The sequence below is a fragment of the Geospiza fortis genome, unplaced genomic scaffold (genome assembly GCF_000277835.1).
Source record: "Geospiza fortis unplaced genomic scaffold, GeoFor_1.0 scaffold120, whole genome shotgun sequence".
Lineage (NCBI taxonomy): Eukaryota > Metazoa > Chordata > Aves > Passeriformes > Thraupidae > Geospiza > Geospiza fortis.
This window is the reverse complement of record NW_005054364.1, coordinates 1,256,726-1,275,925: the sequence shown is the minus strand read 5'-3', so window position 1 is coordinate 1,275,925 and position 19,200 is coordinate 1,256,726. Positions and strand designations below refer to the sequence as shown.

The 19,200-nt window shown below is 35.4% G+C and overlaps 1 protein-coding gene across 1 annotated transcript in view; it reads right to left on the bottom strand.

Annotated features, from left to right (window-relative positions):
• The window catches only part of CNTNAP2 (contactin associated protein like 2), a 1,021,786-nt gene that overhangs the window by 513,087 nt on the left and 489,499 nt on the right, over nucleotides 1–19,200 (bottom strand). Inside the window, exon 8 of the mRNA XM_005424150.2 lies at nucleotides 15,231–15,495. Coding sequence (XP_005424207.1) covers nucleotides 15,231–15,495 — 265 coding nt within the window. The remainder of the gene's footprint in view (nucleotides 1–15,230; nucleotides 15,496–19,200) is intronic.

Below are 19,200 nucleotides of genomic sequence, written 5' to 3'. Positions count from 1 at the left end.
TATGTGAAAATAAGAAGCATTTCATTATGCTAGTGCTTTTTGATATATTAGTTAATTACAACACAATCATATATAACAATGATCAGTTTGTGAAAAGCAAATTAATTATTCTCTTAGGATTATTTTTCAAAGTGCAATATGTTTCTCATAATGATAAGTAATAACGATGAACCTCTCTGTTTAATTAATTTATTTATACTAAATATTTGATTCTAAGGGACAAAATCTAGTAAAATCCTAAAATTATTCTGTGTGCTTGAGGAGATATATATATATAGAAAACCCATCAGATTTGGCTGCATTATGCATATGGTATGTGGCTTTTTCCATCATAGTTGCTATCTCAAAAATAATTCTAAAGACTGATTATGGTGGCATGGGACAAGAAATGTAACTCAGCATATTTTCAATGAGAAAACAACTTCTTAATGTTTGCTTTTACAACATTAAAATTTGATTAAGGGCATTCCTAATTAAAAAAAAAAATCAAAACCAACTAACTCAGCACATCTTTTTAATGTCCTTCGACAGCACAAAACGTTTTACCAATGCTGAAATACATGAGGATGAGCTAAACACTTACCCAGAACCATGTCCCATTTCTAAGTAGGATGGTGTATCATGCATTATTCCCATGGTAATTTCATTGGTACAAGTGAATTTGAAGTCATCCATTCATTGAACCATAAGGAATAAAATTGCCAGATCTCTGAGCTGTAATCTTTTTCCTTGCCTCAAACAAGAGGAGAAAGGAAAAGAGGTAAAGACTGAACAGATTCTTATAAACCTTTTGCAGAGCTACAACTCTTCCATACCTTGTGTTTCAGGAGCTTGAACGGCAAGGAAAGGTATCAAGGGATCCTGCTTATTTTGATATTGATTTTAAAGTCAGTGTGGTGCACATGGTAAGGACTGTGTCCATGTACATGCCTGGGTGCCCTTATGGAGATGTAACACTTGGAGGGCTTGAACAGATTGGGAATGAGGAAAAAGAGTAATTTTCTTCTAACATAGCATTTATATCTATAAAAATCAAGAAATTTATTCCAGTAAATTTTTATAATATCCTCAGTGGCCCTTGCAGGCTTGACAGTTTAGTGCCAATGAGATCTTTTCCTACAAGTCCTAAAATACTGCTGCCCCTCCTTTTTGGAGTGGGACAGGTGAGAGTCCTGACACATGAGAATGAGTGACATGTGGCATTTCCTTGTAACCTTTCAGACAGTCTCTCAAGAGTATAGGTGATAGAACTCTGCTAGATTTCATCTACTAGTCATTTACCCTGGGCAGTGACAACCTTTGCAAAAATGTCCTCGTTGAAGAATTCATGGCACAAAAAAAAAAGGATAAAAAGGATTAGTTTAATGAATCTGTAACACTCTAAATAAAAAGACAAAATACTTTGGACTCCTTTTTAATCTGAAATGAATAACAGCATAACAGCCTCTATTTTTGCTGCTTGGCTTCATAAGACTCCACCAGTCAGAGCGCGTACCTTTTTTCCTCTTTTTCTACTGAATATTACTAATTTACATGCAGAAAAAATATATATACTATATTCCTTCTTAAGGTAGCAGTACTTAGAGTTAAAAATTAACTTCCATAATAAAAATAATCAGATTCTAAAGAGAATGGCACTGCAGATATTAGTCCAATTTTATACCCCCAACCAGCTCTTTGTAATGCAAAAACTTCAAATACTGCGAAATAAAGTTTTTAAGTTGACAGGCTAAATCTCAGAGGATCAAATGATAACAAGTAAGGTTCTGGAGAAGGGCTTTCTGATCCCTGTTGTCACTCCTCCTCACCTGCCTTTTACATTAAATGAATATGGAATGAACTGAAAATAGAACTTCCAGAGGCAGGCAGTGAGTGCTGACAGTGCTGACAAGCACCAGACAGGCATCATTGACATGGTGTGAGCTGCTGCGAATACTCAGAGGAAAGGACCTTGCACATTTCTGGACCTTTTGCTGCTGTGCTTAGATAATCTGAAGAGTAACTTTCAAATAACTGGGTTTTCAAAAAAAGGTGAATGGCAGAGCCTTTCCCAGAAGCAGTCAGATTCAAATTCTCATTGGATTTTATTTGGCCTGAGATTTTGACTGATTTTGACTTCAGGACTGGAGGTGTCAGCATCAGAGCCTTTCTGGGCTCTTAACTACAATGCACAAATTTCTACTGTTTCCAGTGTGAACTGAGGATACATGGCAGCTATCAAAGATCTCAACAACTGAAAATAACATAATACCACTTTTCCTATGAGACTACTGCTTCTGAGTGGAGACAAGATGTTATTTTGGGCTTCTGTATGCTAAGTGCATGAACCATTACATACAATGGTCAGAAAACTGATCTACTGCAATGTTTCATACCCCATTGCTAGCTCAGGTATCAGTGTAATCAGAATTTCAAGTCAATAAATTTTCATGTTTGCTTATAATTATGAATATTTAAATTCCTGGTTAACCTTAACAAATGGCAACAACAAATCTGAGTTGCAAGTTTTCATCCAAACTAAACTTGAGCTATTGAATATGATGCTCTCTTTCTACTCACCTCTGTTATAGTGATGTCAATGATACCCAGAAAATTAGGATGTTATTTAAGAATACAATTTCTTTTAAATTATGGGTAATGCAAGGGTATGTTCTTTAATTTTACACCTACTACAATTTGCTCATCATTTTTATGACAGTGCATATCAATTTTTTTTAATAAATGAACATTAATTTCACAGAAACTATTAATAGAATTAAAAAATAATTCTACTTAGCAATACTTGGGTGACATAACTGAACATACAAATGTCTTTTCCATAGATAATTAAAATGAAAGGAAAAATTCCTGTTGTGCATGTAAAATATGATACAAGAAAGAGCTATTAAATGTACTATTAATATAAAAGCAATATCACTACTGAATGTTATTCTGTTTATAATTTAAAAGAGATTTCCAAAATATTACTGAATTCTTTCAAGCTTTTTAAAATTGTCTTTCATTAGAATTTGATGAGGATATATCCTTGTGGTTTAAAAAAGTTCTGCAGAATTTGAATTTAAGGAAAAAACTACAGAGCTACATGTTTAATATAACAGTTTTTGAAAAGAAAAAAAAGGGAAAAAATCCACTACTATTGAGCCTTTACTTAGAACTGTATTCTTTTTCCCACTTGTATATTTATATTCAGTGTTGATGCTGAAATTGTTCTGAGGACATCATATTGGACCTCAGACTATTCCCATAAAAAACACTTTAAAAGGTAAAAATAGCTAAGCTATATTCTTCACTTGTCTGTACACGGCAAATGCCTGTAAATTAGCAAAGCTTATTTCCTCTGCATATTTTTCAACGCGAATTTAACACCATATGCTAGGAAACTTCTAAGGAAGCTGTAGTAACTGAGGAATAAGTAGTATATCTGTGTTAACAAACCAAAGAAGAACAAAAGATTCCATAAAGAATCAGTAAAAGCAGGAAGTAGTGGCACATTTCTTTCTAACTTCGTGAAGAGCTACCAATATAAGATACAAAAAAAATATAATATTTATATATATATATATAAGCATGTTTGCCAAAAATCTTTATCTAGCATTGACTTAAGTCTTCTCTCAACCTTTATCTGCCTCAGTGTACAGTTATATGATACATCTAAGATCTCTTTCCTTGGTACAACCCTTTTCTGCTCACTCTTAGAAATAATGATGGAATACCAGTAGCACAAAGTAAGGCATGAAAATCTTGGGGAAAAATCCTGCTTGGGAAAGCCCAAATTTTTCCAGAGACCTGCTACATTCCCCCCAGCATATGACTGTTCAATGGCTCACCACCTAAAAAAAATCCTGGTTGCATTGTCTCTGGTTCATGATGGTAGGAATCGCAGGGAGACCTAATACTGAAAATGCCTGATGAAACCTTCAAAAATGTAATGGACATTCAGTCTTTCTGCCAAAAAAGAACTTATGTTGTATCCAGCTGCAGAGCACCTGGAGCAACAGGTGACAGCAGTGTCTGCTTAGGATGATATAAGTAGATTTTTCTTGTTGGAGGATCATATTTCAGATATTTACTGCTTCAGTATGGGTTTTTTTGTCATTGTTTAAAAGCAAAAAACCTTGTTCTGACTATAAAATAGCCTTGTGGATACTAATAACCTATAACACTGATTAGAGATTCCTGACATGGGGAAGAAGTAACACTCAAATGCTAATTCAGCTGAATGGTGCATGGAACAGGCTGGACTATAATGGTTCTAGTAACATAATTATTTATTATGAGTAGCAAAATGAGCTAATAGTATTAACATAATGTTGTTATAATCCTTTCTTGCAGTAAGAAATGGAACTCTAAAATGCCACAATTATGAAGCTAAAAAAAAAAGTGTCCCAAAGATAGCAGCCTGCTGCAGGAAATATTATATTAAAAGAAAGCTGAAACAAACATCACATTCATAACAGCATTTCCCTGCAAACAAAATCAGAAAAGAACACTTCATACTGTACTGCTCAAAGCTAGAAAGAAAAAGAAAATGGTAGAAGAAGTAAGTTCATTCTTAGTGCTCCAAGTTTGTTCAATAGAAATGTAACTCAGAGTCATTCGGCCAAAGAAAAATTAAATAAATGCTCTAGTAATTTCTTTGGGGTTTTTTTGTTTGCTTGTTTTGACAAGGGGCTGCTAATAAAACATCATATTTCTCTCTCTGTGCAGAAATGTGTGTGTGTGTGTAAATATATATATATGCATATGCTTTCACAGGCACCTAGGAAGGGAAAGAAGGCAGAGCTGTGTTGTGCTCAGTTCCGTCCCTTTGGAAGACGCTTTAAAACATGAAGGTAATTTGCCTTGGACCAGATATTCTTGTTTAGCATACAACAAATCTTTATGACACAGCAAATTTGATGAACTATCACTTGTTTCCAATGCTATTGAAACAAGCCTAAGCCTCCCAAAGATTTCTCTGTACCACATTATTCTTTCCCAGATGCAGCACAGTCAAGTATATCAGCCCTGTGTTGCAAATTCCAGAACCAAGAGAAATGGCAAGAGCTATTACTGTTTTCACAGGTAATTATCTAAGTACCAACACCAGAATGTTAAGAATGTTATTTTCTCCTGCTAGTGCTCTGGAAAAATTAATTCCACCCAGCAGTTTGTTTTAATGTATGTGCTAATTATGAAAATGAGCTGTTAAAAAAAGCTCCAAAAGGTCAACCCATGAAAACCTTATACTTGAGGGCATGCAATCTCATGTTCCACTACTTTGAATCTACAAAAAGAAAGCTAAGTTGTTCTTGTATTTTAAAATAATGAATCCCTCAAATTCATTGTACATTCATACATTTCTTGGAAAAAACAGAGGTGAAGTCATGACTCTAAACATGTTTTTCTTTTGTAAGGAAATACACTGGTAGAACTTTGCTTTTCTCCTCAGTGAAACAGTGTCTGTTTAGACACTGGTTACTGCTAAAATAGACTATGTATTTTACAGTAGCTGCCTCACAGTAAGAGAATTGAGATTCTTTTTCTCCCTAGCAAATATATAAACTTAATGAGTAAGCTTTTTAAAGGCAATATCATCTTCCATTCAGCTTACAGAAACCAAACTACTTTGGTTGGTGTTTCACCTCAGTGCTCATGTGATGCTGCTTCAGCAACACTGGGAAATGAAAACAAACAACGTGTGAAAATGCCTGAAGGGACTCACCATCTTTTACAAGAACAGACTAAAGGCAGAGCTAGCAACATACAACCAGAAAATGTTTTTCTCCCCAAGTCAATTTTTTACCACTTCCATCAAAAAATAGACAATACAGACTATGCCTGATGCCATTTCTAGAAAGTACTTTGATAGAAATTGCTTTTAGTTCTGTCAATGTCAGTAGAAAATTCCAAAATGCCAAAATACACATCACAGTTATGCATGACTGTGCTAACCAAAAACCCCAATAAGGGCCCAGCTGACTTACAAGAGCTGCATTGCTTCTGTAAAAAGTGGAGTTAATCGTTTGGGCTAGATGCCATCCTGTGTCATTGAAGCAAGCCTGGAGGTCAGCAGAAGCAACATGAATTTACAATAGCATGACTGAAAACCGAATCTTTCCTCTAGCACTTAAGTTTTATGCAGCATAAAATATGTATGAATGCTTGACAACTTTTCCTTTCATTATATACAAAAGTGACTTTCTCTTCTCTCTAAAATAACACTGTCAAACCAAGAGGGACTGCCAGAAACCTGTCACAGATAATAATCTATTTTCCAGGTTCCTGAATAGCAATGAAAAAGAAGATATTGAGTGTCAGTTCCCAGCACATAAATTAAAGTTCTGTGCCTGTAATTAGGTCATGTTTCCCCCTGAAAAAGAATTGTGTTTAATATTACAATGAATTTTAATTATTTTCTTGTAAGTAATAGGCTAGAGATGTTATGGAATGCCTAGTTGAGGATTAGCGATAAATAAGATTAAAAATTAAAAATTTCAAAGAAACTCAAATTACTTGCAAGGACATTAGCTCTAGAAAGACTATTATTCCTGGTTTTACTCAAAATGCAATTGCTGCAAATGCTGACTTTAAAAGTAAAGAAAATTCTCCTTTCTTTCCCTTGCATTTGGATAAGATGAAAAGGTGAAAAGGGCACTGGCTGGTTTAATTTACATAGTTGATAACTTCACACCACAGTGTTGTACACACTGCTTGAAGATTCTGTACCATTTTTTTGAAACACCGTTAGATAGTATATGTTCTAGACCTTTGATCTCCCAATCTGTCTGTAAATATTTTTGTAAGTTTACAGAAACTGAATATCCCATATTCTAACTGGAGACTGAGTCTCCAATATTTTTCCTTCTCCTCTTTCTTTTTTTTTTAATCATAACAATTGCTTTTCTCCATCAGCAAGGTTTTATGCCCACCAAAGATTTTTCTAAAACAACAGACTTTGAGTAAGTGAGGTGATGATGGCAGACCATTTTTCCAAATCTGAGAACTTTCCCTTTGTTTCCACATCTGTATGCCACCTCCTATTCTTCACCCTCTCTGCTGTAGTTTCTTGCTTCTGAAACGAGGCAGGATGTGTCTCTACCACCTTTGTAGCCAGGCCCAAGGGATGATCCATCTCTGACCTCACGATACACCATGTGGAGGTGTCTCTGGACCAGTATCCTCACCCTGGGGCTTCACCCTGTTGATCCAGATGCCCACGCTGTGTAAGCCCCGTGCAACACTGACAGCTCCTGCATGTCACGTCATTAGCATTACATGGGCACAGCTACAGCAGCCTTGTCACAAAAGCTTGGCTCTCCCCCAGGCCCTGCATGTCCTTCTTTGGGTCGTAGACACCTTGGGAATATTATGACTCTAAAAATGGGCATCTCTTCATAAAGTGGTGAATAATAACAAGGTTACCTCATAGCCTGTGATTGTTTGCACTTTTTAAGCAATTACATCTGGAATTTGTGGTGCGTGCAGAAGGAGGAGGGGCAGTAGAGGTGGAAGAAAGGGGCATAAGAATCTGTAAGAGGATGAACTCTTGCAGAGATGTGCAGGAGGGCAAGCCAGGCTGGCAGAGTAAGAACGGTTTTCTCCATACTGTCTGTTGTAATGGACTCCAGAACAGTCTAACTACTGAACTATTCCTGGATCTCAGTGTTCATTGCAGAGAAACTATTGATCCTGTAGGAAGATGATATCCTAGAAATGATGCAGCCTGTGTCCAAAAGGGACAGTCATAGCAACAGGACCTTGAGATGAAACAAGGAGCACCCTAGGTCTCCTGAATCCATCCAAATGGTTTTACTTTTTTACCAAATAATGGTCTGTGAACTTCCTGCTCATTGTAATTGGCAAATTAGCTGAGTCAACTCTGACACATGGCTGTATGCACAATGGTACATATGCATATGTACAGTGACTGTAACTTCTACTATTGATTAAAAAGTGACTGCATTTCTTTTACCTTCTGCTACTCCACTTACAGCCATTTACAGAACACCATAACTACCAAACCAAATAGGCAGCAGCAGTAAATCTTTGAGTTATTAGAAATGGTTAATCATATGCTGGGTTATCACGAGATATGCTTAGTCAACTACTTCTCTCTCAAATAGAGGCAAAGTGAAAAACACACTTCAAATAGATTCCATACTTTTTCTCACTCATTTGCAGGAGAAATTAAATCTGCTACAAGGTAAACTAAAGAGCTAAGACAGCACAGAGTCCAATCATATTTGTCCAGTAATACTAACACCTACAGAAAAGTTTAAACGAATCCCTACACCCTGTTATTAAGAGCAATCCATGTTTTTCTACAATTAGGAAGTTTAAATTGGGCTGGAATATATTTGTGTCATTGCTGAAAGACCTGGCTAACCATATTGTGTGGTTACCATTATGCTGCCATCTACGACAAACCTTGGTCAACATTGTTGTCATCTTATTGCAAAAGTTCCATATCCTCTTGGTGATGTCTTATGGACAGTTCCTCACAGCACAACCAACAAACTTCAGCTCTCTCCTCACCCAACTAACCCGTTCTTTTATATCATTTATCCTTATTAGACACAGCTGTGGCCTGTTAAGGGCAGGCCTATTCCTAATCTTTGATAATCAGTTCAGCTGCAACTCCTCAGGGGTAAGATTACCTTCTGCACTCTCTTTATTTTCTTACATTCTATCCCCCCACACAACATAGGCATGGGAAACCTGGAAATGGGCTTTCTCCAAGAATCACCTGTATGGAAGAAGAGGCAGAGATGGCAAACTAGCATATTGGGGGAAAGAATACAATATTTAGGATATGCAGTCTGATATTAGAAAACATTCCTTTAATTTCCCTTTATATTATATGAATACGTTGTGGTGTCCTGGAAATACTGTTGTGGGTTGTGCATAAACACAACAAATATAACTATAGCTCCACTCTCTATTGTATCCTCTTGCTTATTTCATTATTCTAATCAAACAGGAAAGTAATAATGGAAAAAAATCGCAAACTCCCACATATTCACTTCAATCAGTAATATAAGTAAATACTGGAAGAGTTTAAAATGTAAACTTAAGTATATTTTATAATGTCTGTTCCAACAACCCAATCTTTCTGATCCAAGAGGTAATGCTGGTTTTAAATAAGCATCCTTGGCTTGATAAACCAATCTTTAGAGACAAGTCTTTTCATGCTCTTTTGCATTCAACAAAAATATGCAAACAGAGAATACACCAAAGTAAAAATCTATGTTCTTAAGGTAACTGCAAAATACTGGACACCTCTGTAGCATTCAGGGCCAAGGGCCTTTTCTTCCATTCATCAAAGTCAAAACCAAAATTTTAATAGACTTGACTAGAACCAGATTATCAATAGCTGATGTAGGTGCAGTAAGAAAAGGCAACATGGAAAGCAACAAAAATTGAGTTCACTTCCTGTCAAACTTACTGAAGCAAAAAAGAATTAGAAGGGTATGTTTCCAGCTAGTTCTGTTCAGATCTACTCACAAAAATTATGCTCCTTCTAGCAGCAAGTTAGGATTATCGTTTAACCACTATTTCAGGGGTTTTGTCCTGAAAGAAATTCAGTGCAACACAGTGAGTGTTCAAATAATAGTTGCAAAAAGCCTTATCTCATCTTTCATGCTAAAATAGTGATCAGCAGGGTCTCATCTAACTGTTCAACAGCCCAGAGGAAACGAGACCAAAGCAAGTAAACTGGACTTGAGGCTCCTGTATAAATTGAGAAAGCTGATCAAGGACAACACCCTGTTTTATTGATTCTTGGGTTCTTCCCTCCTTGCAAAATGTCAGCGCAACCAATAGAGAGTTCCATTGTTCTCAGGGAAATATCTGAAAAAGGTACCATCTATGCTTTAGAATGCATACTTTGTGCTTTTTAGGCAACTCTCCAGCAAAAATCAGTGACTGATGAAGCAGAATTCACAAACTCTTGAACTAAACTCATCAGTTTTCCTAGACAAACCAAGCCTGCAATCAGGAACTCCATTTCTTGATCTGATTGGTTTGGGTCTACTGTATGGAGATGCTAAACCAGTCTACAGGGAAAATGCGTTGTAAAAATAACTATAGCTACTACAAGTATTTCTGTGTCTCAGTTCTGTGAAATTCAGACTCACAAATGCCTATTCATGTAGCAGCATCCACTGCTTGAGGTCAATAGCCAAAAATATACAGAGAGAAACAGAGGGACAAGCCTGGCTAACTAAGTTTCTAATATTCAGACTTGTCTGATGCTAAGTCATCATTCTGTCTTTCATGGACAGAATTTCTGTCTCTCATCTTGATCATGCTGACAAGTTCCTCAGGGGTATCTGCCTCCACTTAATAACATTCAGTGTATAATCTACTACCAGTAATGTGAGAAAGACCTAGTGGGAAATTTTATCTTCCCACCAGAAGTGCACTTGTGCTCTGTGTATACACATTCCCTATTTAAGCCTTCATTTAACCACCAAGGCAAAAATACTTCTTGATTCCCACATAAAGTGCCCCAGGGAGTTGTCACTGGAAGAGTACCACTTTAGATCTGTCAGAGAGAGACATTTTATTACCTGAAGGATGCTATCTTAACCCAAGGTCTAAAATATAAATGAACCGCAATTCAGATGACTTGAGACCTAGCAGAAAGACAGAAAGGTGGAAAGCTTCCCAGGGATTCCACAGGGAGAGGCTGATTTATTTAATACAGATAAATATGACAAAAAGATATTAATATTCTAAGTTTTAATAAGTTTATGCTTGACAGGAAGAACAGAAGTCTTGAGCAGCAGCTAATATAATATGTTAACTAATAGAGTTGGAGGAGGAAAAAAGAAGCTTCAAGCAGATGAATTCAAGTGAAAGGCAGGAAATTTTGGATACTGAAAATTTCTCTGTTTCTTATAGGCTGAAGGAGATTATGTCCTTTTTGCAATGACTTATCATCTGTACTGTAGGGTAAAGTCCAAGGGATCTTCATAGACCATCTAATATTTAATTGGAGCAGACAATGCTTACATATGAAAGGTCAAAACTGCCTATGAAAAGATGGGTGAGAAAATAAACACAGGATAAATCAAGAGATTATTTTAGAATCTGCCATCATGAAAACCCAGCCTTTTCTCAAGAGGCAGAGAACATTCTATTCTATATTGAAACAGGGATTTGAGGTTTGCTTTAAAAACGCATTGTAAAGCCATTAGACGATGCCTCTGGAGTGTTGTTTTGAAAGTTACTATTGTTTCTTTGAGCAAAGTAATACTCTCTGTGTTTTTTAATGTTACTCATTTTTTCCCATGTTGAAAGCTTCAGAAAACTTTGGCTTCATTAGGAAGGAATTTGGGTTAAGTTGCTAAAGCAGGTAGATAAAACTAAGTGGAAGAAAAGGAGGTAACTGGGACACAGGCTGTGGCTTAACCCTGCACTGAACTGCATTTGCATACGGCTTTGAGAAAGTTCCATTAAAAGTTTTTATAGCCAAGAGACACTTGGGAGTATGACATTTTCCAGTTGCTTATTTCTCTGTACTCAAGAAAGAAGACGTTAGCTTGTTGAAGCTTATAAATAAAAACAACTTCATCAACAACTTATTCTAATTGCAAGATTACAAATACTGAGTTGGCTCTTAGTATGTATTCAAACTGAATTACTTTTAAACTGCAGCAGAATATCAGAATCCTTTAATATGCAAAACTACAATGGAAATCTGCTTTCAAAATGTTCCAAAAACAAGATCACACCTTTTTTCCATCTTGTCAGCCTAACATTACTTCCATCAATCCCTTGTGTCAATTTCTAGAAAGTTTGCCTGAATCTCATAATGACAAAACCAAGAATTTAGTTCAAAGCTATACAGAGCAGTAAAGATAAATCTCTTGACTGTTTTCTGAGATTCTTTCCTATTATTAATCCCCATGCTGGGGCATACACAATTGTAAAGATATTAATCAAAGTTTACTTTGCAGAGAAAAAGTCAATAGGATGTTTAACTCTTGATTTATACACAAGCTTTAGTATTTCACCTGTGTAATTCTGCACAGTCAGTAGCTTATTTCTTCTAATTAAATCTTTATTTCAGCTCTCAGTGGGCCTGATTTTCCTCTTACTAACAGCAAGTTTATTAATCTAACTCTCATCAATCAAATGGTGGTAGCATTTTAATGAGATTAATGTAAGAAAAAAGCAAAATCAAAGTTATTGACTTTGCACAAGAGTTTTGCCAGTCTGTTCACAGCTAAGCAGTGCTTACTGGATGCTTAACAGAATGCTGGGCAAGGCATGCATTTTTTACTGTTTAGAAACCTGTTTTGAAAGTACAATTTGCAAGATGATGAATAAAAGAAAATAATTTGCTCAGGAAGAAAATCAGGCAGTAAGTCTAACTACAAAGGCTAATCATCTTTGTCCTTCTCACATGTAATAGAAACTGAAAGCTCATGTGCATATTAATGTAAAAGACACTGTTACACTCAGCATTTTGTTATGGGTATCAGAGTACACTTTACTAACACAGTAAAACATTTATTACTGTTTTTTACCAGCTCTTTATTGCCTCTAGCATTTACCTCTCTGAAGCCCAGGACAGGTCATGGACTAATCATTCCATCGCTTAAAAAACTTACAGACAGGTCAATTAAAACCTGAAATTCTGGTTTGCCAGGTCAACACAAAAGTCACTTGCTTTTTAGCTGTAACAATATATACATACATCCCCAGTTGTTTTCAGCCCATGTAAAATAAATATGAAATGTTCATAATATGAATAGATTTAATTATCAGACATGTAGAGTTGAGGTTATGGCTTGAAAGTGACTGAAGGCATGAAAGGAGCAGCAAGGTAAACAGTATCTAACCTAACCAAAGAAGTATTTTTCCAAAACCAGAAGTGATCTATAGAAAATTTTCTAGAAACTTATGATGCAAATATAAACTCTGGTTTCTTTAAAAAACCAGTAACAACAGAACGAGAGAGGTAACTAAAGCATGACAGACAGTAGGAATGTCTCATACTAAAGATAAGTTTCAACCCCAAACAATGAGAGAAGAAGCTTCAGACACAGAAGACCATTTTAATAATTATACCAACATTATTTTTCTTTTACATCTTCCAAGAATAAAGCAGTGGGGTGACTTATCCTGCCAATAAAGATGAATAAAATTGATCAAGAGACAGAGAATTTAATGAAAATTGAACACAGTGAAATCTCCAGCAGGTAGGACATGCAGTTAAATAAATTAAGGAACAATTAAGTGCCTTTTTGAAGACCAAAGGATAACATGACATGAGACTCTAGCTGGGATCTGCTAACACCATGGAAAAATGATCTCTGACAAAAACTCAACAGACAGTAGGGAAGGGAGACAAAGAAAACTGCTAAGAACAGACTGCCTGATGGCAGCTCTCCATTTCTCTGATTTTAAAAGCAAAGCAGTGTCTACTTTATGATTCCAATGAATTACCTACTATTATCGAAATGTTTTCCCACAGCATGCTATGTAACCTCTCATGATCACTGTATTTACACAGAAAAATGTTTTGCATCCCTGCTTTTTATTTGATCATTTTAGAGTATTGTACCTGTTCATTCACTGTACTTCTATGCATAATTATTTCATTTTTACTTTTGCAAAGTGTCATTAAACTATATAAAGTTGTAGCTGCCTTTCCCTCCTTAAACAAAATACACACATGAATTAGGTAGGTATGAAAGTTCTGTCAAGTCAACAAGAAAACCTTTTCCTCCTACTCTCTGATCCCTTCTAGTCATCAAGAAGCACTTCATATAACAGTAGTTAGGTAAGGAAATTAGCAGTGCCTAGCTACCAGAGAGAAAAGTGGGAATTAACTAAATTTGAAATATTGGGACTCTAGACTCTCTTGTTTATCTGGAGTCTGTATCTGCTAAGTTAGAGCACCCTGAGTCAGTGCATAAAACTTTAGGGTATTCAAGGGAAATCGTGACAATTAAACCAGACAAACCAGAACTCTGTTCCATATAAGCACCTTAACTGCAGAGCTGTGGAGGAACAAGGTTCTGCCACCTGCACATCCACTTATAGCTCTCTCACGTGAGTACTGGTCAGTACAACCACTACGTCTATAACCAGAATTACACTGTGACCCAGAATGAAGTACTGATGTCCCCATGTCAACTCGAAAACTGACATTAAAGCTGCTAATGTAAGCAAGTTTGCAAATTATGAGAAACATGTACAGGAAATACTAAGAGACTTTAACTTGCTTCTGGAAAAATATGCTATTACAGATGACAGGAATAAATACAGCAGATATGAAACCCAAAACAGATTTGCATTAAGGCTGCGGTTTTAGTCGGTCTAATGTTTTGTGACAGCCAGGCTGCATTCCTCCCAGTAAATTCTATTAATTCCCTATAGAATTATTCATACCCTACACATGCAGCAGGCTGCACAACTGACTATGCAAAAATCCCCTTTGTCAGCGGTTGAAAATAGCCAATGAAAAACTGTGCACCTTTTACCAATAGGACCACAACACTCAGAAATGTTTGTGCCAAAGGGAGACCATTTTGACTTCTAGAAAACCCAGTAGGTTTTTATCATGACATCTGTTAATTCCCTGCAGAAGAAGGGAAAAAGTAGTTTGCTGTGATATTTACTGTACAACAACAGCATTCTTTCTGCAGTCTTACCTGGCAGATGTCATATTTTCCTCTTCTATGTTCACATACACAAAATTAATTTCACAGGCACGAAATGCCTGTTGCAACAAAATAACAATGAAACATTGAAATAAATCTGTTTTTGCAGGATAGCTAAGCAGATCTAAAAAATCCATACAAATAATTATGTTATGAATGGATTTCTTTTTTTTATGAGATTCCTTAGTTACTGGAAAATATTAGGAGCAGTCTAATTATTTGACTACACCTAGAAAGGGAGTACACACCCATTTTGACAACAAATATTTTCACAGAGAAAACTGCAACACAGAAGGAAGGAAGAAAAAAGAAAAAATGCTGCCTTATAGATAAAGAGTGATTTCTTGACAGAATAGGATCATTCATATATTTTTTTTTTATCCAACAACTATTTCTACTGTTCTTGTACCTCTTAGTCAATGAAAGAGTAAAGAATTTAAAATAGTTGCAATATAAATCTTAAATTTTGTAAAAAAATTGTTCCAATCTTTAGATACATAATGATTTTAATCAATACAAACCAAAATGATACCAAATTAAAAAAAAAAAAAAACCACAAAACGCATTTACCTGATGAGATGTCTATCCGGTTCTTCTTCACTTGGGAGACGTTGATATGGACACTGACTTTGCCCTCATTTATGTCAATCTCAACATTCCCCAGGTCATCTGAAAAGTGGCTGAAGAGAAGAAGTCCATTTGGGTTCCAGGTCCGGAAGAGGAAACTGACTGAAAACACATCTTGGCTTGGACGACCAGGAACCTCAAGGTAACTGGTGGCATTGAAAAAGACAGGCACTGTGTGTGGCTCCACACAAGAAAAACTTAAATTTCCCTAAGTAAAACACAAAAAAGAAAAAAAAAAAAAAGAAAAAGAAAAATGGTGAGATTCCACTAAATTCATAGCTACCTCTAGAAAGGTATTCTAGATTTCATTCAACCTAGAGACCACTGTGATCAATGCACATTGCATCTAAAGATGCACTATTAATGTTACCTTTATTGTTGCTACTATAATAGTTGCTGATTTTTCTGGACTTTTTTCTAGCAGTGACCCCATTATATTTTGTAGTGTACTGTACATACACAAAATAACAGGAATTTGGCCCTGAAGAGTTGTAGTCTCTCAAGCTTAGATATAAGCATTATTATTTCTAGTTAACAGATAAAGAAATTAATCAGAGATAAACTTGGGCTTGTCAGTGGTCCCCATAGAAACCTATAACAGAACAGCATAAAAAACGAGTGCAGATTTCCAAATACCCTGATATCAATGTGTCAATCAATACAATACATGATGTTCTAAAATAATGATGTATAATATCTGAACAGTCAGCCTCTCTGTTATGTTTTCAACTACATGATACTACATATGCTAATATTTCAATTTATGAAGCAGAAGGATTTGGAGTAGCTGATCATGAACAACACTGATATTTTTGGATAATAAATGATTTTGTCTGTAAAAGAAACTGCAGTTTCTACTCTGTAAAATATTATTCTTCAGGAAATTGAAAAAAAAGATCCAGTCAACTGTTGATCTACAATGTATCTGTAAACAAGACCAGAATTAGAGACATGAATTTTTCTCTCTGGTTCTCATGTAATTTCTCACAACAAAAGACCAAATTGGTAGGATATAACCATTTGGTAATATTTGTAGGGTATTACTACTTTTTTTCTTCCTTAAAAATCGTGCTTTGTAATAATCTCTGTCCAGAATTAATTTATTACTGCATAATTGCTAATATAACAGGAAAACTTCCTCCGCTGAAGAATTCCTATAGTATGTGGCAAAGTGGATCCTATCGTATGGTTAGGTTTTCTCATGCACTGTTGCAGGTGGAAATTATGTGGCAATTTTTGTTCTATTTGGGAAGAAATAATTTTATCTGATCCAGTACAGAAATTATTACTAAAATCAAGATAGCAATTCCTCTGATATTTATTTTTGCATTTAAAATAAAAATAAGACTTGAACAACACTTTTGGAGGTACATAGATGTTTAGAGATGCGTTCTACCTTAGATGTGTTCAGAATCCCAGTAGAAGTCAGTCACCATCTCTTTTGCATAATTATTTTTAAATTCCATATTACTGACTTCCTGATCTAGACTTTTATGTCACATTTCTGTATTCATAGTGTATAAATGCATCTGACAGTTCATCTTGAAGGAAAGTAGAGAATTTGGAAGCAAGATAGGAATTTTGTGTCTGAAAATGTGTGGCAGGAAAGACCTCAGTAATTTTTTTTAAGAAGAAATTATATTCAATTGGAGATGATGGATGACATCAAAAAGCAAGCTTTAGCACTCATTTTCCAGTGTCCAAACCCATCACTTTTTAAAAGACCATCACATCAGAGAACAGCTTATGTGTATAATAGCAAGATAAAACTGGTCTGGCAGACTCAGCTTCCTATAATGGATTTCCATGTAAAAAAACCCAAATGAATAAAAATAATATTTTCTTGACCACTAGGATAAATACTTTGATTATTTTGCATAGAAACTTCTTTTTTCTGCAGAACAGCAGAAATTGTACCGAGTCTACCTCTAAAGGCCAGTAGAATTAGTAGTAAATATACTATCAAGTTGGCAGCCTCCATGATCAATTAAGGAACATTGATATTTCCAGTAATCTGGAATCAGAGATTCATTTAAAGTGATCTCCTAGATTTGTTCTTAAATTTTATGATAAAATCTCAGCATTACAAGTCACATTCTTTTCCTTTGCCCAAGTTCCATGGATTAAAAAAAAAGGGAATCCAAGGAACTAGGAGAAAACTAGTTGACACAACTAAAGATAACTTTTAGATAACTATGTGATAAGAGAAAGAAATTACAGCTACTTTATGAGTAAAGAGTAAAGATTTCCCTGCTAAGCTGCTTGTCAATTCTGGGATGTTTTTTTGTGGTTTTGCTTTGCTTTTTTTTTTTGTTTTGTTTTCTTTGGGGCGGTGAGGTTTAAAAGTTGCCTGGAGATTTTTAATTTTACACTTTTAACTGGCGAGACATGAAATCAAAATAGTTAACTCATTTGTTTGAGTAGTTTTAATCTAAAACTTTCCAAGTTTGCTACAGAATTCTTTTGCTTAAACCACAAATTTTACACACAGTAGAAAAAAGGTGGAGAATGTCTAAAATACTCTCTGTAAGCCTTGGCTGTCATTCTCAGTGTAATTGTCACCTTGTGCATAGACACAACTTCTCTTACAGAGTTAAGGCTGTCCTGCATAGACGCAGAAGGTGCATCATGTTTTGAGACACATCTCATGGTTCAGTCACAGATCTCAATTAAGAAGTGCTCAGAGAACATTCTGTTAGACTTTTTAAGAGTTCCTTTTGCTGCCTTGTAACCAAGAGGAACTAACAATTTCCTTGTTACAAGAAGGCTTTTATATCCAATTGACATTCTCCTGTCATCCTGATGTTTTGGATACTTGCAAGCAAAACACCTATTAATGTTAATGGCATGGAATGCATTCAAATCCTTTTTCACATCAGTGAATGCATTTCCCATGAAAAGCCTAGCTGCATTAAACATTTCTTGAGAAAGTAACACATAATTCTAATTTCCCTGCTGGTTAACATTTTCCCTACTGAGCTATTTAGATTAATATGAACTGGATTATTGATCCCTTCTATGACTGTAGTTCACAAGATGACTCCTCTTTTAAGTACAGCCCATCTTATGTAGATCGCTCACTAGTTCTAGGTCAAAGTTTCGAGTTAATCTGCAGCTTGTCTCTGTAATAGCCTCTTCATTTTTCAAAGAGAATGAGATCATTTTCTGTAGATTCAGAGTGACTTGCTGAATAGTTTTCTGGGCAATGACATCTGGAAGTCAAATATATACTGTGCATTTATATTGAAACTCTTGGTTTTATTAGAGAGACTTTTTCATACTACATTGGCAGGGGAAAGGTAGAAACAATTTAATTTGTGTAGCTTGAGCTGTGCACCATGATCTTATGCCATCTATATGGCAAACTAGATTCATGTTTACTTATGAATCAATTTTGCCTATCCACATTCAAACATAATCCCTTGTGTAAAATACTACAGTAAATACATTTCCCAATTAAAAGAGCTATTGGCTGAAGAGGAAACTCCCAGAAGACAGGTAATAAGTTTATTAAGACTATACTACCTGTTAAATCAGGATGGATCATATAGTATGGGCAATTCACTATACACTAAAGCCATCTTACATATCACAAAAGAATCAAAATAATTTTCCCCTTTACCTTCTGAATCTAAATCAAATATATTACTAAAGTCATCATTAAACGTTATTTAAATTTAAAATAGTTTTAATTTGTCTTTTTATCCTTACTCTTCAACAAAGCAAAAGGTGCTTGATGGTGCTTTTTTGTTCATAACATGTATGTATATGAGACACAATTTTTTTAAAAATTAATTTTGTTCAGAGAAAAATAAAGATCATCATCTTCTTATCATCTCTGATTTTCTGGGCCTTCTCATTTTTTTATAATCAATTTGTCAAGTCCCTTTACATGTGTAACTTCTGAACTTCA